This window comes from Phodopus roborovskii, unplaced genomic scaffold, assembly GCF_943737965.1.
Source record: "Phodopus roborovskii unplaced genomic scaffold, PHOROB, whole genome shotgun sequence".
Taxonomy (NCBI): domain Eukaryota; kingdom Metazoa; phylum Chordata; class Mammalia; order Rodentia; family Cricetidae; genus Phodopus; species Phodopus roborovskii.
The window spans coordinates 7374789-7396912 of record NW_026126646.1 but is presented as its reverse complement, the minus strand read 5'-3'; the positions used below and the strand labels follow the sequence as shown (position 1 = coordinate 7396912).

Here is a 22124-nt window from a genome sequence, read left to right as displayed (position 1 = left end):
TTGAACCTATGGGGAATTCCCAGGCTGACGCAGGGCCTCAGAAGAGGTAGTTAGGGAGTTTTTGAGATGAGGGGGATAGAGAATGTACTTTGGGACAGCACCAGAATGAAGAAAAAAATAAACCCAACGTTTTTGCAGGTGGGGCCATGGGTATCTGGGAAGGGGCCCAAGGAGCCCCCAAATGACAGGAAACAGCAGGAAGATGGAGACCTGTGCCAAGTAAAGAGGAGACAAAGGTATGAACTGCCCAGCGTGGGAATAAACCCTCTTTCCTCCCATCTCTAACCTCCCAAGCCCCACAGCATTCTCCTTCCAACTCTCTAGCCTCCTGTTGGCCTCTAGGCATGGATTTCCCTAAGGAGTGGGGGTTACCAATTGTGATCTATAACTCCATCCCCAGGCTTAAGGTGTGGTTGCACATAGGCACCCAAAGAAGGGAATTTAGTAGTTCAGTGGGCGTTTCTTTTGGTTGTAGCCAGCTGGATTTTGTCAGAAAATGAAAAGAAAGAGATGGGAGGGAAACCAGGATCAGAGATAGTTTTGTCCAGCCACCCCATGTGGGCCACAGTGACTTAGGCTATAAGTAATAGGATATCCCAGCATGCAAATTAAGATAATCATATTTGGCCTAGTGGTATGCCTTGAGTCCCAGCACTTGGGAGGCAGAAACAGGCAAATCTTTGAGTTCAAGGCCAGCTTGATCCACAGAGTGAGTTCTAAGACAGCCAGGGCTACAGAGAAACCCTGTCTCAGAAAAAAAAAAAAAAAAAATCTTATCTGTCCACAGGCAGCCCAAGTAAAAGATGGGAGGGGTAAGAGGTGGTACTTTGCCAGGCCAGTGTCCTCAGGGTGGCAAGAGGAAGGAAACAGCCATCTTCATAGCTTCTTATGTTTCCTATGCCTCCTCAGTGCAGCTGACACAGCCCAGCACCACCCCCACACCAGAATGTCTAGTGACTCTTTTGTTTTGTTTTGAGGGTCTTTGTTCGTTTGAGGAAGGGTCTCACTATGTAGCCCTGACCAACCTGGAACTCGCTATGTGGATCAGGTTGCCCTCAAACTCACAGAGATCCTCCTGCCTCTGCCTTCTCAGTGTTGGAATTAAAGGTATATGCCACCAAGCTTGGCCATCTACATGACACCAGTCTGGGCTCTCTGTTTGCATGATCAGGCATAACCGCTTGACTCTCTCCATGAGCAGCTTGGCACCTTCTGCCTTTAATTCATTGAGCTTCCTGGTTACCTGTGCTTCCTGCCATTCCCAGATGCTGCTCCTAGAACCCCTTGTGGTAGAGGGCAGCAATGAGACCTGAAGTCTTGTTTAGATAAAGTGTCTCTGTTCTTGTCAAAGGACACTTGTTTCTAAATGATCTCAAGACAGATGAGATTTGGCTCAGGTAGCAGCCTTCAATCTTCCAATACAGCTGGATGATTGGCTGCTACATGGATCCATGGCCATCCACATCTAGAGATTCCCAAGGTAGTACCTAGCTGGTGCCTAAGGACCATCAAACATTTCTCACCATTTATGTGGCCGGAGAGAAAGGATAACTCAGGTTAGCTGCCTGAGCCACAGAGGTCAAAGGGGGCATAATGGATCACGAGCCCCTCTGGTGATCAGGATACTCAGGCTCTGTTTGCCAGGGCCTTTCCCTTTTGACCAAGACTCTTAAGTCTCCTTAGAGTAGTGGTTCTCAACCTGTGAGTTATGACCCCTTTGGTGAACCTCTATCTCCAAAATTATTTACATTATAGTTCATATCAATTACAAAATTACAGTTATAAAGCAACAAAAATAATTTCATGGTTGGGGGTCATTACAACATGAGGAACTACATTAAAGGGTCAAAGCATTAGGAAGGTTGTGAACCACTGTTCATAAAGCTGCTGGTTGGCTCCTCTGGTACCCTTCAGCATTTCAGGCCTATACTCCATATCCTTATTCAAACTGGAGTACATATGACTAAGTATAGACTCTCCCCAAACAGTAGAGGATGCGACCACAGTCCCTCAGTGCCAGTCACAGACTCACAGTTGCTAGTGTGTTTATTGGTGGTACCACCAGGCAGGTAGTATGCATAGCATACATAGGAGAGCCCAGAGCCAGCCCAGCACCTAGAACGGTGTGGATGGTACTGGCAGGCACCAGGACATGGGTTACCCATGCTCCATAAAACCCACTCCTGAGGTACTGTTCAGATCTTGGCCAGAGTAAAGTGTGTGTCAGCCTGTTCCTCCTGGATAGGGATCCTGAAGCTGTTTCCCCCTAGGAGAAGCAAAGAAGGAAAAAGCGGTGAGGAGATATAGCTCATCCCTCTAGGAAGTTAGCTTTATCAAGCCCACAGTGGGTACTCACAATAGGGTTTGCGAGTATCGGGCAATCTCCAAGCCCTTCGGAGCAGGTACAAGGCCAGCAGAATAGTCAGGGGAGCCAGCAGGCCTAGGCCCAAGCCTAGGCCTAGGAAACCAGCAAATGCAGGGCCTATGAGGAGAGGCTAATTGAGTGAACTTACTCACCCTCACCTTCTCTCCCCTATTTTCTACTGGGCCAGAGCCTCTTACCCCTAGGAGTCACCAGGGTGGGTGTAGAAGGCGACTGAGAAGTCCTGGGCAAGAGTGTGGTAGATTGGACAGTGGTCTGCCTGAACGTAGGGCCCTGGGTCTCCCAAAGCAGTGTGGCTGGGAGGCTTCTGTCTTCACAGACTGTGTCCAAACTGGCACTGGCTGGGTGCCGGGTCTGCTTCCCAGATAAGGTACAACTGTGGGATGAGGGTGGCCATTAGCTAGAGACAGTGATGGTGGAAGTTGCATTGCGTCATCTTTAACTCTGCCAAGACCTCTACCCCCAAGCCACATACCTATCTCTGTTTCTGTCCTCCCCCTATCTGGCTCCTAGGTCAGGTTCTACACTCTCAAAATCTACCCTATACTTCCTCCAACCCCCTGGAGAAGAACCACAACTTAAGAGCAAACATATTCCTACAGCCTGGTCTAGGGTCTCACATACTCGCCCTCCACTTGCAGGGATCCCCACAAGGGCTGTGTTGAAGGGAAGATGTCAGAAGATCCTCTGGCCCATGAACTTCTGTTCTCTGAACTGGTTCATCACATAATCATCTAGACACCAGCTCTTAGATGCCCAAACATTTCTGGTTTCATTTCTTCTACACCCCCAGTCCTTAGTGTTCCAGCCAGCCACAATACTTACTTGGTCCAGGGCTTACAGGCCTGGTTGTTGCCTGGAGAAAAGTGGCCAGGAGGGCAGGGAACACAGTCTGCAGCAAAGACATGTCAGTTTTCTGATGCTGTTAGGTGGGCCCTGGATGCTGAAGCTGTTGGTGGCGGGGCCTTTAGGGAGGGTTAATGCTCACTCTCTGGTGCAAGTGGACAGGAAGCTTGGCTTTTACAAGCTCCTTCCTTCCCACATGCCTCCCCCTGACCCAAGTCTTGGTATGGCTTTTGGCCAAGACTAGATGGAGAGATTCTGGGGGAGGTGACACTGTATGAAATGGGAATGTGACTCATTTATACCATTATCGTGGAGGGGGCCAGCACACATGGATCCTGACCACTTCGCACACACTGGTCATGGACAGATAATGGGTCTGCCTGGTGTAGGGGGCCACCCTGAGGCTCACCAACTCCAAGCTTGTGGCTGTTGTCTTGCCGGGGTTGGGTGCCTGGTCTGCATTGACAGACAGTATCCTGAGTAGGTGTACAGTTCTGCTTGAGCTCACTCCCACTTCCTAGGGAAGATCAGATAAAGACTGTGGATGAGGCTTACCCAGCCCTGACCTACGGACATAAAGGGCAAAATGGACTTGCCTGTCCTCAGTGGCACAGGAACAAAGTTGAAGCTAAGGGAATTGTACAGTCTGACTTTGGGCTTCTCCTCTCCTAAGACCTTTCCTGGCTACTGTGTTCCTCCTAGGTATGAAGCCCTGGAGACAGCTACTGAGCTGGCATAGGGCACTTGTGACCTCCCATCTCCAGCCTTGGAGAATATCAGAACCCTCAGATACTCTCAAACTCCACACCAAGACCTCACCCACTAGGACAACTTGGGCAAGGCCACATGATCAACAAGAGCTCTACCCCATATGGCCCAGGCTGAGCCTTCACCCCGGAAGACAGAAGTGACCCTGAGAAATGCCCTGGCTACTAAGGACCCCTTAGTGAACAGGATTCATCATGGCTTGGAGATACTTCTGCAATCATATGGGAAATATGGGCACCCATTGCCATAGCCGCTTCCTTGCTGGGCTGGACAGTGAGTCAGGGTAGGAGGAGCTCACGTTGGTTGCACTGTGTACACTGCTTGCAGTTTTCATAATTGACTGCCTCGTTGTAGAAGCCAGGTTCACATGGGTGGCATACAGTGTCCCTGGTGTCATCACAGCGGCTCACCATACCATTGCCTGTAGTGGAGTCCAGAAAGTCGAACAGGTCAGTTAAGGCCCAGGCTGACACAGCACCCTGGCCCCTATAGGACCAGCCTCTTGGTTGGCTCTCTGTCTCAGGCCTGGGACAAAACCCATGGAGCATCACCTGTGACATCGCTTGAATTCATTTACTCCCAGGATGTTTGCACCTACGTCTCCATAATTGTTCCCCAAGAATCATCCTTCCCCCACCCTGCATGGGTCACTCACCTGGCTGGCACTCATGGCAGCACCTGTGACCACTAGGGTAGGTATCTTCAACACAGTTGAGCCTGGCTGCAGCTCCAAATGTGAGTCCCAGGAGCACAAGTGCTGTGGGCTGCTGAACCCACACATACATCCTTGTCTGGGCTCTGCCTTCACAGGGGTCTGGGGTTTTTCCTTGCAGGATGTGGCTATAAGAGCTATGGGGGAGGGGCGAGAAGAGTAGGCGGAGAGGCAGGAAGATATGCGAGCATGTTTTATAACTGTGTTCCTGTATACATGGCACAGGCAGAGTCCTATAACAGGCTAGGAAGTGCTTGGGACCACTAGGGCATGTGAAGGAGGTGCAGATACCCAACATACGCATATGCAAGCACCCAGAGGAACACACACAGGCATTTAAAAAGAGATTTCATTTTTAATGATATTTTTCTTTTGGGGGGGCATACGTATATGTAAAGTATAATACTCAAGGAGGTCAGAAGAGCTAGAGTTATAGGTAGTTGTGAGCCACTAATGTGGTAAAACTGAACTTGGGTCCTCTGCAAGAACCCTGATTTTTACGACTGGGCATGGTAGTGTACTCCTTTAATCTCAGCATTTAGGAGCCAGCAGCAGGCAGCTCTGCCTAATTTACATTAAGTTTCAGAGACCTTATCTCAAAAACAAAAACACCCAAAAAGCCTAACTACTGAGTCATCTCTCCAATGTGAACAGACCTTTTTTCTTTTTCTCTGCCCCCTCTCCCCTCCCCCATTTTTGTAGTTCTGAGAACCTAAGTTCTTCTACAGGCTGGGCAAGTGTTCTAGCACTGAGCTATATCCATAATCCTTTTCATGTTTTATTTTACACAGTTTTATTAAGTTGTCCAGGTCCCAATGAATTTATTCTGCAGCACGTTTCAATCTTTTTCTCTCAGCCTCTCCCACTTTCAAGATTTAGTGCCAGTGCCAGGTGGTGGTGGTTAATCCCAGCTCTTGGGAGGTAGAGGCAGGTGGATCTCTGTGAGTTCAAGGACAGCCTGCTCTACAGAGCAAGTTCCCAGGACAGCCAGGACTACACAGAGAAACCCTGTCTTGAAAAAAAACAAAAAATATTGTTTTTAAATTGTGTATGTGGGTGTGGGGAATATATGCATGTGGTAACAAGTGCTCAAGGAGGCCAGAGATGGCCAATCCACTGGAGCTGGAGTTATAGGCAGTTGTGAGCTACCTGATATGGATATTGGGAACCAAATTTGGGTTCAGGCAAGTGCTCTTAACCCTTGAACCATTTTTATGACCTTGAACTTCTCATCTTCTTGCTTACATCTCCCAAATGCTGGGATTACAAGTGTGTCACAGGCTCAACATAGGCTTTCTTTTCAAACATACAACTATTGCACTGAAACCTTCAGGGAGGCGGTGTCCTTATTACACATTTAAATTGTGACATAGTTATCAATTCCCAAATTAACTGGAAAGTTGCATGCTAACTATGCAGTGGCACACACCTGTAATCCCAGTTTCCAGGAGAGAAAAGCATGATGGCCCCAAATTCCAGGCCAGCATAGATTACAGATGAAGTCTGTTTTTTGGGTTGCTTTTTTTTTTTTTTTTTTTTTTTTTTTTTTTTAGGTGCAGGGATAGTCCTACAGCAGAATGAGATACAGGACTGAGGCTGGAAATCCCCCACCCAAGATCACATGTGAAAAGTAGAAGTCCCCAGGCCTCTTATGGAAACTCCTAACCTGGAAGGTAAGGACTGGCTAGGAATAGGAAGTAGGTGGAAGAAGCCAGAGCCGGCCAAGAGGTCACAGTGCTTCCGAAGCACAGTGAAGGTCCTGGAGAAAAATCCTCAGGGCATTGGGGCAGCATTCCCCAGCCCTTTTCTAAGCAGAAAGAAAGGTAAAACTCACATGTGACACATGGTCTCTTCCGAGATCAGGCAGCCCTCCCTCCCCTCAGAGCTCTGTTGTCCTTGGCTGTCACACCTGGCCAAGGAGCTTAGCATCAGGCACACAGGTGAACAGAGGTGCAGGGAAGCCTGTGTGTGTGTGACCTCCATTCCTAGAGACTCCCTGCTGAGGGTCTATAAAGGACAGCAGGCCCCTTCTGCTTGGTCCTCCAGGACCAAACTGAAACCGAGTAGCTTTCATGGTACTGGAACTGAATCCACTAAGCTGGTGCTCCTACAAACTGCAGGTGAGACCACAGCTCTAGGCTAAGGCACTAGGGGTTAAAGTGGGGCTGTACTCATCCCCCAAGTCCAACAAGGGACCTAAAGCAACTCCCATAGGCTGCTGCCCCCTTGAGTGCCAGGCTGAAAGAGCAGGTGCTATCACATGACAGCTCCCTGACGGGCTATCTAGCTGGCTTCCAGGGCTGCTCTTATACCTTCATCTGGAGACAGGGTCCTGGATGCCACCTCTGCTGTAACACTCCAAGCCAAGGCCATGACCAGGTGCAGGATGGTGGTCAAGTCTGATATTCTGCTAAGAGATCCATATTTCAGAGCAGTGTGTCCTACTACCCTGGGATACTGAGGCTGGGATCTGCTTTTCCAGATTATCTTCTGAGTTCTGAAGTCTCATCTTTGCCCAGAAACCAGCATGCTCCACGCCCCCACCCCCAATATACCACACAATAGTTTTTTCCTGTGGAAAAAACAGAGTCGTACAGGTAATTTAGAGCAGGGCTAGGATTGTGACGAGGTGTCAGCTGCCTGACACTCCTGATCTGTCCATTTTTAATACCAAGGCAGTGACCCTGAGCACCAAAATAGACCTTCAACAGCACTGGCCCTGGGGCCTTGACCAGCTCAGACTCTGCTGCAGATCCCAGTCTCAAGGCCCAACTTGACCCACATAACCTCTCTCATGCACAAAATTCCATCTTTCATGTCTTGCCTTAAGGTCCTATTTTCACTTCTATCATGAAGAGAATCAATGTTTACTGAAAGCTACAACCCATTTAACCTTTGGCCACCTGCGTCCACCTCAAAAGCATCTAGTGTAAGCTACCTAGACAGTGTTTTCTTTTTCCATCTAAAGAATGACAATATGTTGCTGGGCAGTGGTAGCACATGCCTTTAATCCCAGCACTCGGGAGGCAGAGGCAGGAGGGCCTCTGAGTTCGAGGCAAGCCTGGCCTTACGGAGCAAGTTCCAGGACAGCCAAGGCTGTTACACAGAGAAAACTTGTAACTGGAAACAAACAAACAAAAAAACAACCCTATATTGAAAAACTAACAAAACAAAGAAAGAGAAAGAAAAAAATGTGAGAAAAAGGCAATTCTATTTTAAAGTAACAATTCTTGTGACAACAAATATCTGTACTTTCTCACAGGGGAGGATGGGGTCCTGCAAGGTTCTGAGGAGTGTGAGGGAAATCCTACCCCAACAGCCTACAAGACCTTACCAAAGAGACAGCACCTGTGCAACTGTGGGGCTGATTACTTCCAGAGAAATATGATCTAATTTTATGTTAATCTTTCAGTTTTCAAGGAAATTGTAAGAGTTGCATTGTTTCCCAGCATGGTGAGCTCATGGAGAGGCCTGACTCAGACCTCCTGGCCCTGATGTGTGCCCCACCTTCCCCTGAACCAACCACTCCAAATAGTTCTCAGAAGTAGAATGTAGCAACTCAGAGAGATTTGGGGGAGCAAATGCAGCTTAGCCCATAACTGGTACAGAAGGGCGGCTGCCTCAGACACACGCTGGAGAGGACACATAGCTTATTAAGCATATCTTTAATAAGTCTGGGCCATTCTGTGGCAGGAGCTGAGCCAGAGCATGTGGACATAGCAGAAGAAAGAAGGTTCTTGAACAGCACTTTTAGGGGTCATGGCAGTTCCCAGACACAGGGTAGGTAGCATTCCAGACCCTCCCTGGGACCCAGTCAACCACAGGTCTCACTAGACCACAGGTCTCTCCCTCAAGGTGTAGGAAGGGTCAGATAGGAGCCTGGGTGGCCTGGCCCCAGGTGAGGGTTGCGGGGCATGCTCAGAACTCCTCATGCACATTTCGGGCATAGTCCATCAGCTTGCTGCCAGTGAAGAACTCGCTATACTTGAGAATTTCCTCAGGCTCCAGGTGGTGATTCTGGTTCTCATCAGCAATAGCAATCATCTGTTTGGCTTCATTGAGAGCGTTGTATTCATTCATGGGGTCCATGTAGTTCTGTGAGATCCAGACATAAGTCAGTGTCCTACACCTGACACCCGGTCGGTAGGGAGGCCCTGTGCCCACAGCCCCCACACCTACACACTAGCCCAGAGGTCACTTCAGAAGTGGGAGCTAGTATGAGCTTTCTCTTCTGGTCCCATACAGAAGGGGCCTCAAGAATTCCTTAACACAGGGCTGAGGATGTAGCTCTTTGATAGAACACTTGTTTAGCATGTTTAGAGGCCCTGGATTTTATTCTGAGCACCAAAACGAATTCTCAGATGCCTTCTACAAACTAGGGAGTTACTTTCTAAAGGCCAACAGCCCAGTCAGCAGGTTTCACAAGACCTTCCCGTCTCTTCAGTATGAGTACTAATGCTGATGCCCATTTTCTCAGGTCATCACGTAGGCAGGTTCCCTTTCCTTTGGGACCTTACTGTAGGATTAGCCCACCGCCTCCAAACCCAAGGCCATTCCTGGAACACATCAACATTCATTCACCCTTGCTCACCTCTAACTCCTCCATGGTCACAATCCCATCATGGTTGGAATCAATCAGCTCCTCAAACTCTTTTCTTCTATCTTTCACCCAATTGTCATCAATGTCTTGGCCTTGCTGGTTCTCAACAGTGCCCACCGGCAAGGAGATGAACTCAGGCAGAGACAGCTGCTTATCGCCATCCTGATCTACAGATAAAGGGTTGGAGGGAGGTAGTGTCCAGCTTGGCCATTACCTAAAACTCACTGAGTACCACTTAAGAACTTCCTTAGAAACCAAAACAGGACAAACTTACCTACCCGGGGGCTTGTTATCCCTTTTAGCAGCGTAGTGTTCCCAGCCCATCGGTCACCCTCAGGCCTAGAACAGTGTGATAGTGGGAACATGTCTTACCCAAGTCCCGAACGATCTCCTTGACCATGAACTTGAGCATGCCCCGGCTGTGCTCAGGGTGAAGGAATGAAAGGAACTCATCCTCAGTCAGCAGCAGGTCTGCAGGTGGATTGTCAGCCTGATACCAGCGACCTTTGAGGTTCTCAAGGACTTCCTGTGCTGCGAGAGGCACATTTGTGAATACCTTGACATGCCGGACACTAACGCGAGCACTCACAAGGTTTTACTTGAACTCAAGAGGGCAGGGCCACCACTTGCCAGGCTAAGGGTACTAGCCCACCCAGCAGAGCCTGGTCCTTGGGATCAGACAAACAGAACCCTTGAACAATGCCCAGCCTACCTTCCCTGCATACTCCAAGCTGTTTATTCCTCATCAGAAATGGAAATTTCACCGAGACTGAGGCTGACTCAACCCTTATTGACGTCTATAGGAACAAAGGTGTCACTTTTGTCCTTTCTCTGTTCCTTTCTGTTTGTCATGTGCATTATCATTCGGAGAGCATAGAATGCAGAAAACCCAGTTTCTAGAAATGACTGAGATAGGAAGCAAAGCTTCCCATGGACTCTAGAAATGATTGCCTATGCATCCTCTCATGCCTCCCATGTTCCCAGGGCAGAAATGAATCTTTCCCCATCTGGGACTCAACATAGTCAGTGACTAGGCTTCCAAGTTGCTCAGCTCCAGGAACCCTAAGAATCCTTGCCTGCGTTCATGGCCTTACCCCATTGTCCTGAATCTGCCTCCGGCCACATCCTGACTGTAGCAGCCCCACCATGACCTGGTCACCACAGACTGGCCAAGTGGCCTTCATGCATAGTATTTCCTGTGTTAATCTAATCTGACTAACAGTATTCTTTTAAAGAACGATGGGCCAGGCGTTGGTGGTGTATGCCTTTAATCCTAGCACTCAGGAGGAAGAGGCAGGCAATCTCTGTGAGTTCAAGACCAGCCTGGTCTACAAGATCTAGTTCCAGGACAGGCTCCAAAGCTACAAACCCTGTCTAGAAAAACCAAAACCAAACCAAACCAAAACAAAACAAACAAACAAACAAACAAAAAGATGGGGAATGGGACACACAACCCTGTAGTTATAGATGCTTAGGAGGCTGCAGCTCATTTGAATAATTGTCTCAAACAGCAAAAAATTTTTAAAAAAGTAATAGAAGACAGCATTCTCTACTAAGACTCCCTCCATGCACTGAGGAAGACCCACCAGCATTGCACAAAAGAGATTATACAGCGAAGCCACCCGTCTAGGATCCCACCAAGTGCTCAAACAATCAGAGGCCCTTCGGTGGGCTAAGTCAGGATGCGAATACACATGTTTTAATGACAAATGTCCCTCATAGTCTAGGGCACTTGAACATATGATCCCTGGTAATGCTATTTGGGGAGATTTAGGAGGCGAGGCCTTATTGGAGGAAGCACATTACAAGGGGCAGGTTTCAGAGTTTATAGTCTCACTTCCAATTTATGCTCTCTACTACATGCTGGAGCTCAAAATACAAGCCTTTAGCTTCCTGTTCCTGCCACCATTCTGGATTCTAACCCTCTGGAACCAAATAAAGTCCTTTCCATGTGTTGCCTCAGTCATGGTACTTTATCACAGCAGAAAAGACTAATAGAAAAGTTGGCACCAGGAAATAGGGTGTTGCTATGGAGAACCTGACCTGTTGGTTTGGGGAAGAATGTGAAAAATCTAGGAATTTCGGACTCAAAAAGTGTGTGAATGCTATAAGCAGAGTTTAAAGGGATTACAGTAGGGGCCTGCAAGGCTGTAAGCTAGTGCAATGCTCTGTCTGTGGAGGCCCAGATCAAAAGGTTTCAGAGGGAAACAGTATTAACAACTGGGCTAGAGGGCATTTTGGTGATATTCTGGCAAATAATCTGGCTCCTTTTGCCACTGTCCTGAGAACTTGCCCAAAGCTAAATTTAAAAGCAATAGAATACAAGTTAAAGTGATTGTCCAGTGATTAAGAGCACTGACTGCTTTTCCAGAGGACCCAGGTTCAACTCCCAGTAGCCATGTTACAACTGTCTGTAACTCCACTTCAAGGGATATGATATCCTTTTCTAGCTTCCTCAGGCACCAAGAATGCATGTGGTACATATATGCAGGCAAAACACCCAAACATTAAAAAAAAAAAAAAAAAAAAAAAAAAGTAATAGACTAATTTCTTTGGTGGAGTTTTTTGTTTGTTTTGTTTTTTTAAGACAGGGTTCCTTTGTGTAACAGCCCTGGCTGTCCCAGAACTTACTCTGTAGACCAGACTGGCCTTGAACTCACAACAAAAGCTGCCCGCCTCTGCCTCCAGGCATGCGCCACCACCACCTGGCTTAGTGGAGATTTTAAGACAATGAAATATTGAATCTGTGGTGTGGTTATTAATGCTATACAGGTCTACAATGAAAAAGAACATGTGAGTTAGAAAGAAATACAAATGTACAGTTTGGAGAAGAAAGAAAAAAAAAAAAAAAAGAATTAGGAAACTAACATCACAGCCAAGACCTATGCTGGAGGCGCTTGTAATCTGTTAAAGAGATTAGTGTCATTAAAGAGAGGCCTAAGCTTCACTGGGACAAAAGGGGAGAGTGCCCTTCATGGAAAGACTCCACTCAGCTAAGCTTCCAACTTATAAAGGGAAAATATCTAAGGAATTTGCTGCTCCTAGAAAGAAACAGAAGACTAAAACTACTACTAATGTGGTTCAAGGGGAAACCATTCCAAGCTAGCAGCTGAATTTTGTAGTGGCAACCATGTGATACTGGCTTTAGAAGCACTGGAGATCCAAGAGTGTGGGGCCCACAGTGACTCAGTCTCCATTTGGCATCTATTCTGACTTATATGACAGTAGAGTTCAAGCTTGCTCATCTCAGTCCCCTGCAGAGCCCTGAGAAAGTTCTGATTTAAGCCCAGGGAAAAGAGCACATTATCTAACTAACAAGCTTCTGATGCCAGCCAAAAAGCACAGAGCTAGGAAATGAAGCTGGTTGCTGGTAGCAGGACTCATGTGGTAGATAGTGAATCTGACTGCTCCTAGGTTCCAGGACAGTGCGGGGAGCTGGTTATTTGACTATGCTGCTCTTTGGCTGTCCAGTGTGCTGAAAGTCATGGACTGGGCAGTCCTCCCAAATCTATCCTGTGTTTCTCTCTGTTTCTCTTATCTGCCTTCTCTCAATCCTCAGGCCCCTACTCAGGTAACCCAGCTGACTCGTTGGAGCAGGCTCCGACCCAAGAGTGAAGAGGGTGATGGAATCTTCCTCCAGTTTCATTTCTGAAACTTTCGTTGTGAGGTCAGACAGCTTGTGGCAGGGAGGTCCTTGCATGAAGGCCCCGAGAGGCCACTGAGTGAAACGTAAAAGCTGTCAGGGGCCACGAGAGATACAGCAGGTACTAAATAGTACGTAACAGATTGACCCACCAGACGCATGGGTTCTGACACATGGTAGTCCCACTTGGCAAAGCCATGGGGTCACTGGCTGTGGAAACCAGTTCCTCCTGTCTGTAATTTTTCTCAAGTCCCTTCATTCTTCACTAAGGACTTCACTTCTTCCCTAGAATAGCTGAGTGTTTTCCCACTGCTTATATGTTTATCTCATAAAATAGTCCATATGCTGGGCACATATGTCTGTGGGTGGTCTAGAAGATGACATTTCTTTGGCTATATAATTTTGTTATATAGAAAATATACTGGGACATGCCTCATAACTGAATCTATTTGTCCCACAAGGACTGTGGACACTTAACAGCCTGCCTTGTTCTCTTGCTCAACTTAACTGCACACAATTAACTCACTTTCATCTAAGATCAAGTTCAAACTAGACTAAAGGCTTTTTGTAAATAGGTCATAAGTTTGAAACCTTAAGCTATGTACAGGTTAGAGCCACAGATGTCCAACCAAGGTTACTAAGAAAAGCATGCCAATTCTTCACTTGCCAGTCTACTAACAATGGACTGTGTCTTAAAGTTGTCATTGGGCACTGTGCCCTCCCTGTCTGGTCTCAGTTTTGCTCCTATGGCCTTGGGACCCTTACGTTGGCATGGCAATGGCTCTGCCTTTATCATTTAGCTTAGGAATGTGTTTCTGACCAATGAAAAACTAACTCTGCAATTCTTATCTTTTGCTTCAAGCCTCTAGGAAAAGAGATTTTTGGGGGAGAGGAGATGAGGGAGCTAGAAAGAGAAGCTGGTAGAAATTAGCAAAAATGTAAAAGGATAAGAATATAGGAAAAATCTTGAAGAAAATAAAGAAGAAAAAACAAAACAGAGAATTAGAATTGAGACAGAGATTTTGAGCTAAGAAATTATAGACAATTAGGAATAAAGGATTAGAACAAAGAGCCTGGCAGTGGTGGCACACACCTTTAATCCCAGCACTTGGGAGGCAGAGGCAGGTGGATCTCTGTGAGTTCAAGGCCAGCCTGGTCTACAGAGCCAGTTCCAGGGCAGACTCCAAAACAATACAGAGAAACCCTGTCTCGAAAAACAATAACAAAGAATGAGAACAGAGAACTGTGAAGAACAATAAAGAGCACATGTACAGAAAGAATGTGGTGTGAGAAGATTCTTTTTCTATAGCCCTCAGATTTAGATCCTATGTTTATTTTATTGACTCTTTTTGAACCCTGAGAGAAATTCGAGGCAAAGGACCTTGAAGGTTTTTGATAAAGTGAAGCCTGGGTTGTAGTAGAGACACCAAGATGTTGACAGTGCCATACTTGTGGGGAAGCGGCATATAGGCAGGAGGGACAGCGCCATCTAAACCCTTTGATATTGGACATGGAGCTATAGGATTTGGTGTTTGTCCCGATGGATTACAGTCTTACTTTGGTAGTTTTCACGATGCCCTCTTCCTCCCTTTTGGAATAGTAATGTATATTCTATGCCATTACATCCTAGAAGTATATAATCTGCTTTTTTATTTTATAAGGCATTCCAATCAACAGACTTCCCTGTATTTCAGAAGAGACTTTGGACTTTTAACACAGTACCCTATGGGTAATAAGAGCACCTTTCTTGTAACAAACAGGATTCCTGTGAGATTACAGCTGACTTTGTTAAGTCAGCCCAGAAGAGAACATCTCTTGGAATAGTCTGTTTCACTTTGGGTAAACAATTTCAGAACCTCTGGAAGATTTTAGATTTATTATTTTATGAGTATACATGTTTTGCTTGCATGTATATGTGCATACCACATATGTGCCTGGTACCCTAGGTGTCAAGATTCCCTGCAATCAAAGTTATAGATGGTTGTGAGTCACCACATGGTGCTGGGAATTGAACCCAGACCATCTGTAAAAAATCCTCTTAACCACTGAGCCAACTCTCCAGCCCTCACCACCTAAAGAATTTTAAATAACCAATGGAATTGTGAGTTACCATACATGGGAGATAAAGAGACAAAATCATTATTAAAAAGAAAAAAAAAAAAAAAAAAAAACAAGGAAAGAAAAGGTGTTTTACTATACTTGAGGATTGGGTTTTTTATGAACATAGTTCATTTGAGCTTATGCATGCATATTAGTGCTGTTTTCCTGAAGAAGCTTTGGTGTTCTGTCTGTTTGATCAGAACTGCACAATCTTATGATATGGTCATGAGATTACAGGGGCCAGGAAGTGAAATGTAGTGGTTTTATATGCCCAAAGTCTAGGCATTTGAACATGCACTCCTCAGCTGATGATGTTATTTGGGGAGGGTTAGGAGTCCAGGCCTTGCTGGAAATAAATCACTGGCAGTGGGCTTTTGAGTATTTGGTCTTGCCCACTTTCAGTCCACTCTCTGTGCTATGCTTACAGTTCAAGATACGAGTTCCTGCTGCCATTATGGACTCTAACATTCTGGAACCATAAACCCAAATAAAGTCTTTCGAGGTTGCCTTTGGTAGTATTTATCACAACAGGCTCAAGAAGGTCAGATGTAGCTGAGTAGTGACCTCAGGCATGGAGATCTTTGACAGTGTAAATTCTAAACACCTCCACGAAGTCCCAAAGGCAGATCAAGCTGCACAGAGACACCATGGGCTCAAGACACAGGAGTAACATATCTCACTCAGGACAGTGGCCAGAATCAGAGTACAGTCCAAAGAATTCACAGAGGGATAGCTGCTCAGAAAGGCATCTTCAAAACTGCCAACAATCCAGACAGGCACTTACTAGCCTCATCACAGGACAAAGGCCTTCAGGAACCTCCAGATGACAGCATGGAATGAAGGACAATAGAAACATAAAACAGAACAAAGTGGAGGAGAATCAGACAGTATCTGTTTGTGAGGGAAGAAGAGAATAATTCAAGGTTTAAGACAGGATAGAACTTAGCCATGTAGGATTCCTCTCACCAACAATGCCAGTACTGGGGAAGCTAAGGCAAGAAAACTGCTATAAGTTCAAGGCTCTCACCTACAGCGTGAGATCTTGTCAAAAAAAAAAAAAAAAAAAAAAGGAGGAGGGGGAGAGGAGAAGGAAGAAAGAAGGAATCTGGGCAAAAGCAGGTGGATCTCTGATTTTGAGACCAGTCTGTTCTACAGTTCAAACTCGTGGATAGCCAGGGCTACATAGAGAAACCCGTCTCAAAAAACAAAACAAAAATTTTAAAAAAAGAGAAGGAAAAAAAAAAAAAAAAAAAAAGACAGAACTAAAATACTGGTCATCCTGGTACTCGATGTGGGTGGTCACAGTCAGTAAAGGTTCCTAGAGTTTCTGTGCTGCTAGAAAGGTGTGAGGTGTTGCTTTGAAGACCTCGCTAAGGTCAGCTGCACTGATAGACCGAGGCCATAGAGCACAGGTGTACAGTGTGAACATCTGCCAAGAACTACATATAATGTGGCCAGCCCATCATAACATATTGGGAGTAACAGGATACCACAAGTCCTTACCCTTCACAGAGCCAGATAAGGGCTGTGAATGAATCACCAGATATGGCCAGGGAATGAGGTGAAAGGGGATGGAGTCCAGGACTGGAGGCAGTAACAAGTAAGGTCTTTTAGTTATGCTTTACAAACCAGATATCCAGACTTCCCTTCCTGACAGTTGCCCCTGAGGGCTTCCTATTGCTCCCAGCTTTCTCTGAGTCCTGCTCCATGTCCCAAAGACCAGCATGTCTGACATTACCTACAAACCAGATTGTTCACATCTCCATCTAGAAGTGGTGTCACTCTTGAGGTTCCAGGGCACTGCTGAATGTTGTGGATGTCATTACCCAGTTCTAGTGACTCACGGCCTTGACTAAAGGCTGCTCCTTCTACTAAACACCTCTCTTACCGGATCCGGGTCCTCTCTGCCTCTACTTTAAAGCACCAGATCCCCAACCCCCCACTCTTAACCAACCCACCCAGTAACAGCACAGTGACCCAGCATTCGGCTGGCTGGTACCCAGCACTCACTCTCCTCGTCCACTTTGAGCTCCTCATGGTTCCTGATGGCGTCAGCAATTTCCCTCTCATTGTGGCCTTTGCTTGCCAAAAACTTCACTTTATATTCATCCCAGGACACAAAGCCTGTAGTCACAAAAAAGACAGTTATTTTAGGACATCTGTTAGAAATCCTTGGCCACAGGGCAAAGGGTACAAACTCCTCTTTGCTGACAGCTTAGTACTAGGGGAAGCTGAGGATATGGACAGCTCCAGATATCTTGCCAGGATGGTTCTCAGAGGCAGGGCAACCAGTACCCGGCCCACAGCTTTGGTCAGTACCCTGTATCCACTTCCTCATCAGTAGTCATCTGGAGCTTTCATCTCTCAAGGCCAAGAGACATGCTGGCTGGCAGCACGTAGTGTAAGAACACCAGAGAGGCACCCCAAAAATTTAAGAGCTATTGGAGCTTTTCGTTTATTGAGAAGTAGTCTCAGTATGTAGCCCATGCTGGCTCTGAACTCTTAGATTCTTGTTTCAGACTCCCAAGCACTGAGACTGTAAACAAGGATCTAGCATTACTTTCCAGTTAAAATACTTGGATCACAGCTGGGGAGATGACTTGGGGAGTGCAAGCATGAAGACCAGAATTTGAAACCCTAGCATCTATGTAAAAGCTGGGTAGACGTGGAGGCCCTTCTATACTCCCAGGACTGAGAGGCAGAGACAGGGAATCCCTGGTACAAGTTGGTCCTGGACTCAAAACACCCAATGCTAATCTCAGCCTCCACAGGTACATATGCACACCCATGAATACACACACACACACACAAAATTTTACAAAAATCACTTAGGTCAGTGTGGGTACTTGCTGTGTCCTTTGGTTCCAACAAGCACACAGCTACTGTCAGAAACTAACTCACGTCTTGAGCATTACTACACCTACTGTATCCTCTTCTACCTTTCTGTCCCTTGGCCTGGCGACATCTGGCAGGTCCATCCTGTAAGGCTAGGGTATCCTGCCTGACTCCATTCACTTCACCTAGCTCTGCAACGTGGGTCCACTGTACCGTCACCATCAGGGTCCACAGCCGCAAAGTGTAGTTTATTTTCCTTGACAGCCTCCTGGAAATGTTCTGCTGTTTTCTCCATAATCCAGTGTTGCATCTCCTTAGCACTGATCCTCCGGTCAGTGTTCACATCTACCCTAGAAGCAGGTAAATGGCAAGCATCAGACCAGGCTCTAGGATCCTCAGCAGAAAGGCAAGTGTTGCAACTCATTCTATTTGGAAGTGTTGTAGAAACCCAGAAGCTGTGAGTTCACTAGGGGCCACCAGAGAGGACCAGGGGCTATCAGAAAGATTGTAGGGGAGCAATTAAGTCAAGAGCTGCTACTTGAGGACAGAACAGATCATCAAATGCTGTATTCCTTGACGTGCATTTGTAGGGAACACATGAGACACCTACTTGGAAAAGATGACCATCAGCTTCCTGCGGCTTCTCCTTGGCTCTGAGTCCTCATCAAACCCATCCATATCCTTCCCCAGGAAAACCTCCTGGTGGAAGTCCCTGTTCAGGTGTCCATCCATCTCTAGTTTCACCCCGTTCAAGTGGTCTGGGGGTAGGATCTCATTTTCCTCCTTGTTGGCTGCTCTTTCCCGAGTGGATGAGTGGTTGGCAGGTCTAGCAGATGCATTCATCAAGAGGGCAAGGCCCAAGAGCCAGAGGCCATGAGCAGCCAGTCTGCAGAAGGAACTCTGCCTGGACGTCATTGCCACCAGCCAGACCATGGGACTCCTACAAGGTGGGAACCAGAAGTAGCAGTAAGGAAGAGAGGGGAATCACAGCTCAAACTAGAGCCTAGGATTCTACAAAAGTTCTGAGTAACTAGCACTGCCAAGAAAGCTGAAGGCTGACGGCAGGAGCAACCTGACAGTCCACCAAGAAGACAGACTAGGCCAGTTGGTGATGGCACATCTCAGCACTTGGTGAATCTGAGTTCGAGGCTGGCCTGGTTTACAGATCAAGTTTCAGGACAGCCAAGGCTACACAGAGAAAACATTGTTGGGGGAGACAGGGAAAGCATATTTATTTTATAACATGATTTAATAATCAGGACCAACCACATCACATATTCAAGTAGGGTATGATAGCATTCACTTTTAACACCAGCACACAGGAGGTAGTCATAGGTGGATCGCTATGAATTCAAGGCTAGTCTGGTCTACAGTGTAAGCTGTGAGCCAGCCACAGATAAACAGTAAGATCCTGTCTTAAAAAAACAAAACCCACACATATGAAGCTGGGACTGTTGCTCAATGGTAAGTCCTGGGGTTGAGCCCCAGTACCACAGAAAAAAGATGAAGAGGGAAAAGGAAAAAGGAAAGACAACACATGGTATTTTCACTTTTTAAAAAGAAACTGGAGGAATGTAGTAGGAATGTTCTTTGGCCTGCCAACTTTGGCTTCCAAGTTAAGACATAGAGACTTATTATTATTATTAGCCACGGATGCTCATCCTTAGCTTAGGCTTGTCCTACTAGCTCTTTTAACTTAACCTGTTTCTATTAATCTGTGTTTTGCCTCAGGGCTTTTTACCTCTCTTTCATTCTGTAGGTTCTACTTTCTTGCTTCCTCTTTGTCTGCCTAGCTGGCCCCTGGCACCTCCTTGCCATCTCTTTTTCTTTCTCCTCAACCCTTAATTCCTCCTTGTACTTAATCTTCATGTCTGGAAGTTCTACCTATACCTCCTCCCTCATTAGTGGCCATTCAGCTTTTTACTAAGCCAATCAGGTGCCTTAGGCCGGCAAGGTAAAACAGCAACACACCTTTACATAATTAAAGAAATGCAATATAAATCTTTGCATAGTTAAACAAATATTGGAAGTTCCAACTCAGAGCTGTCACCACTTCCAGGTGCTGGCCTATGAGGTCCCCCACCTCCACATACCAACAGTGTATCCTGCCAACAAAACAAAGCCAACCTGACCCCATCCCTCCCTGGTTACTGTTACAGTGTTTGGCATCTGGCTTTGATCATTCACTCTCCACATCCCAATTTGAACACTGAGTTCTGAGACCTCGGTTAAGTCATCTGACCTTTGTGTGTCTGTTTCTCGGTGTCACTAACTGCCTCCTACTTTCCACCTCAGGGTCTTGTGTGGAGACCTGTGTACAGTGTGCTGAACAACTAAGAACTATGGTCATCAGCAGACACTTGCACCAACTCAGCAGAGACTACACACGTACGTCTATACTTGTGTCTTCACTCATGTTCACGGAGAAACACTAGGAAAGCTGAAGTGCCCAGGAAGTCTTATTTCATCAGAACATGGAAAACACATGGACTTCTCCCCACAGTCTATCTTCCTGCCAATCTGCTGGCTTTCCAGGTGCATCTTGGTTCCAACCTATGTGCAGTTAGCAGTCTTCCATTCTGCCCCTGGAAAGGACCCTGCCTGACTTAGTTTCTTTATCCCAACTTTGCCAGGCTATTAGTACCTAAAAGACATTCAATCAATGCTGTCTCCAGAGCACTGAAGACAGACTAAATACTACACAAAAGATTATAGCAAAGTCATTGGAACAGTACTTAAGATGTGTCCTGGGAAGTACAGCCTGCCAAGAGCCAGGAACTAAAGGAGTCTACTGCTACCCAAGGCAAGGAGCCCTGAGATGTGGCTTTATTCCTGACGTCTCTACTCTTCTGGCCATGGAAACGACAGAACCAAGGCAACCTCCTCCTGGTATTAATTGTACTTTGCTCCTTGAAAGAACAAAGTTCTCAATTCTAACTATCTTGATAAACTATGTGGAACAGTTACTCATACATTTTATGTAAAAAAGCAACCCTAAACAACCAGGACTCCATTAACTGACTTCCTCATATTGGTTCACAGTTTTTTTCCTTGCCCATGCTAGGCAAGTATTCTGCCACAGAGCAATATTTCCCACTACTAGCCAACAATGATTATTTAATGCAAAAGTTTTTGCTGCATGGCTAATTAAGTTGGGCAGCTGCTCTCTTCCTCCCCACCTAACCTGAAATCCCTAAGTCTGGATTTCAAGGAGCCCCCTACACACATCAGTTCTCAACAAGTAGTCAACAGAGAAGCTACTAACACTACTAACACGCTACTAAATATTTGTACTTCATTGCCATCCTTACAATTCTGATGAAACCAAACATTTCTTTATGTTTGCTTGCGATCGTTTTTATTTTAAGACAGGGTCTCACTGTGTAGCCTTGCTTGGCCAGGAACTTGCTAAGTAGACCAGGCTGGTCTTGAAAGTATGGTAAACCTCCTGCATGCTGGGGTGACAGGCAAGAGGATCAAGAGTTCAAGTTCGGCCTCAGCTTCTAATAAATTCAGGCCAATCTGGGGTACATGGGACCCTATCTCAAAACTAACAAAACAACAGCAAAAGGAGGAACTAAAGAAAAAAAAAATCATAAGAAAGTCCATCATAATAAAAAAAAAAAAAAAAAAAAAAAAAAAAGTCTAAAAGCTGTCAGGGGGCTGATGTCTTTAGCCCAGTAGTAGAGCATTTACCTAGCATGTGCAAGGTCCTGGATTCGATCTCTTCCAGCAACTAAATAAAAATAAATAAAAGCTCTGTCAATTTAGGAACTGCACTCAACAGTACCAAAGAGAACAGTACCAAAGCCGGGCCAAGTACGAAGGTTTTACACAGGCCTTCAATTTCCAACTCGTACTACTAGAACTCATGGCGCACATTTTACCGAGGATGAAACCCAGTTAGAGATGCAAGACCACAAGCTGAGGTCACAACGCCAGCCGGTAACAGAGCCCCGAGCCTCAGTCCCCCGCGGCACGGAGTTCCGGAGGAAGCAGCCGGGCAATAGGGCGACCGCGGGGTCAAGCGGGCTCAGACCGAAAGCGACCCAAACGGTGGACGAATGACCTTCCAAGCTCGCCCCTCCCAAAGCAGCTTCAAGGACCCCCGCACTCACCCCGGGCTTTCTGATGCGCCGGGTCTGGGAGCGCAGCTGGGCGCCCGCGAAGTCGTACGCGGACCCAGGCTCAGGCCGCGGCCATCTTTCTTCCGGGAAGGGGCGAGTACGACAACCGG

The 22124-nt window shown here is 46.5% G+C and overlaps 2 protein-coding genes across 2 annotated transcripts; both read right to left on the bottom strand.

The window, feature by feature from the left end:
* Positions 1-2028: 2028 nt before the first annotated feature.
* Positions 2029-4794, bottom strand: Tnfrsf4 (TNF receptor superfamily member 4). The gene is made up of 7 exons (XM_051173855.1): positions 4653-4794; positions 4296-4418; positions 3639-3746; positions 3209-3275; positions 2563-2759; positions 2357-2482; positions 2029-2266 (listed from the first exon to the last, which is right to left on the bottom strand). Exons 1-7 carry the CDS (start codon positions 4780-4782, stop codon positions 2196-2198), a joined length of 822 nt encoding a protein of 273 aa, XP_051029812.1. The 5' UTR covers positions 4783-4794; the 3' UTR covers positions 2029-2195.
* A 3561-nt stretch (positions 4795-8355) lies between these two features.
* Sdf4 (stromal cell derived factor 4) lies at positions 8356-22122 on the bottom strand. The gene is made up of 7 exons (XM_051173977.1): positions 22006-22122; positions 18498-18827; positions 18101-18237; positions 17063-17176; positions 9682-9840; positions 9301-9476; positions 8356-8804 (listed from the first exon to the last, which is right to left on the bottom strand). The coding sequence occupies exons 2-7, from the start codon at positions 18818-18820 to the stop codon at positions 8628-8630; spliced, it is 1086 nt and encodes a 361-aa protein (XP_051029934.1). The 5' UTR covers positions 18821-18827; positions 22006-22122; the 3' UTR covers positions 8356-8627.
* Between the last annotated feature and the right edge of the window lie 2 nt (positions 22123-22124).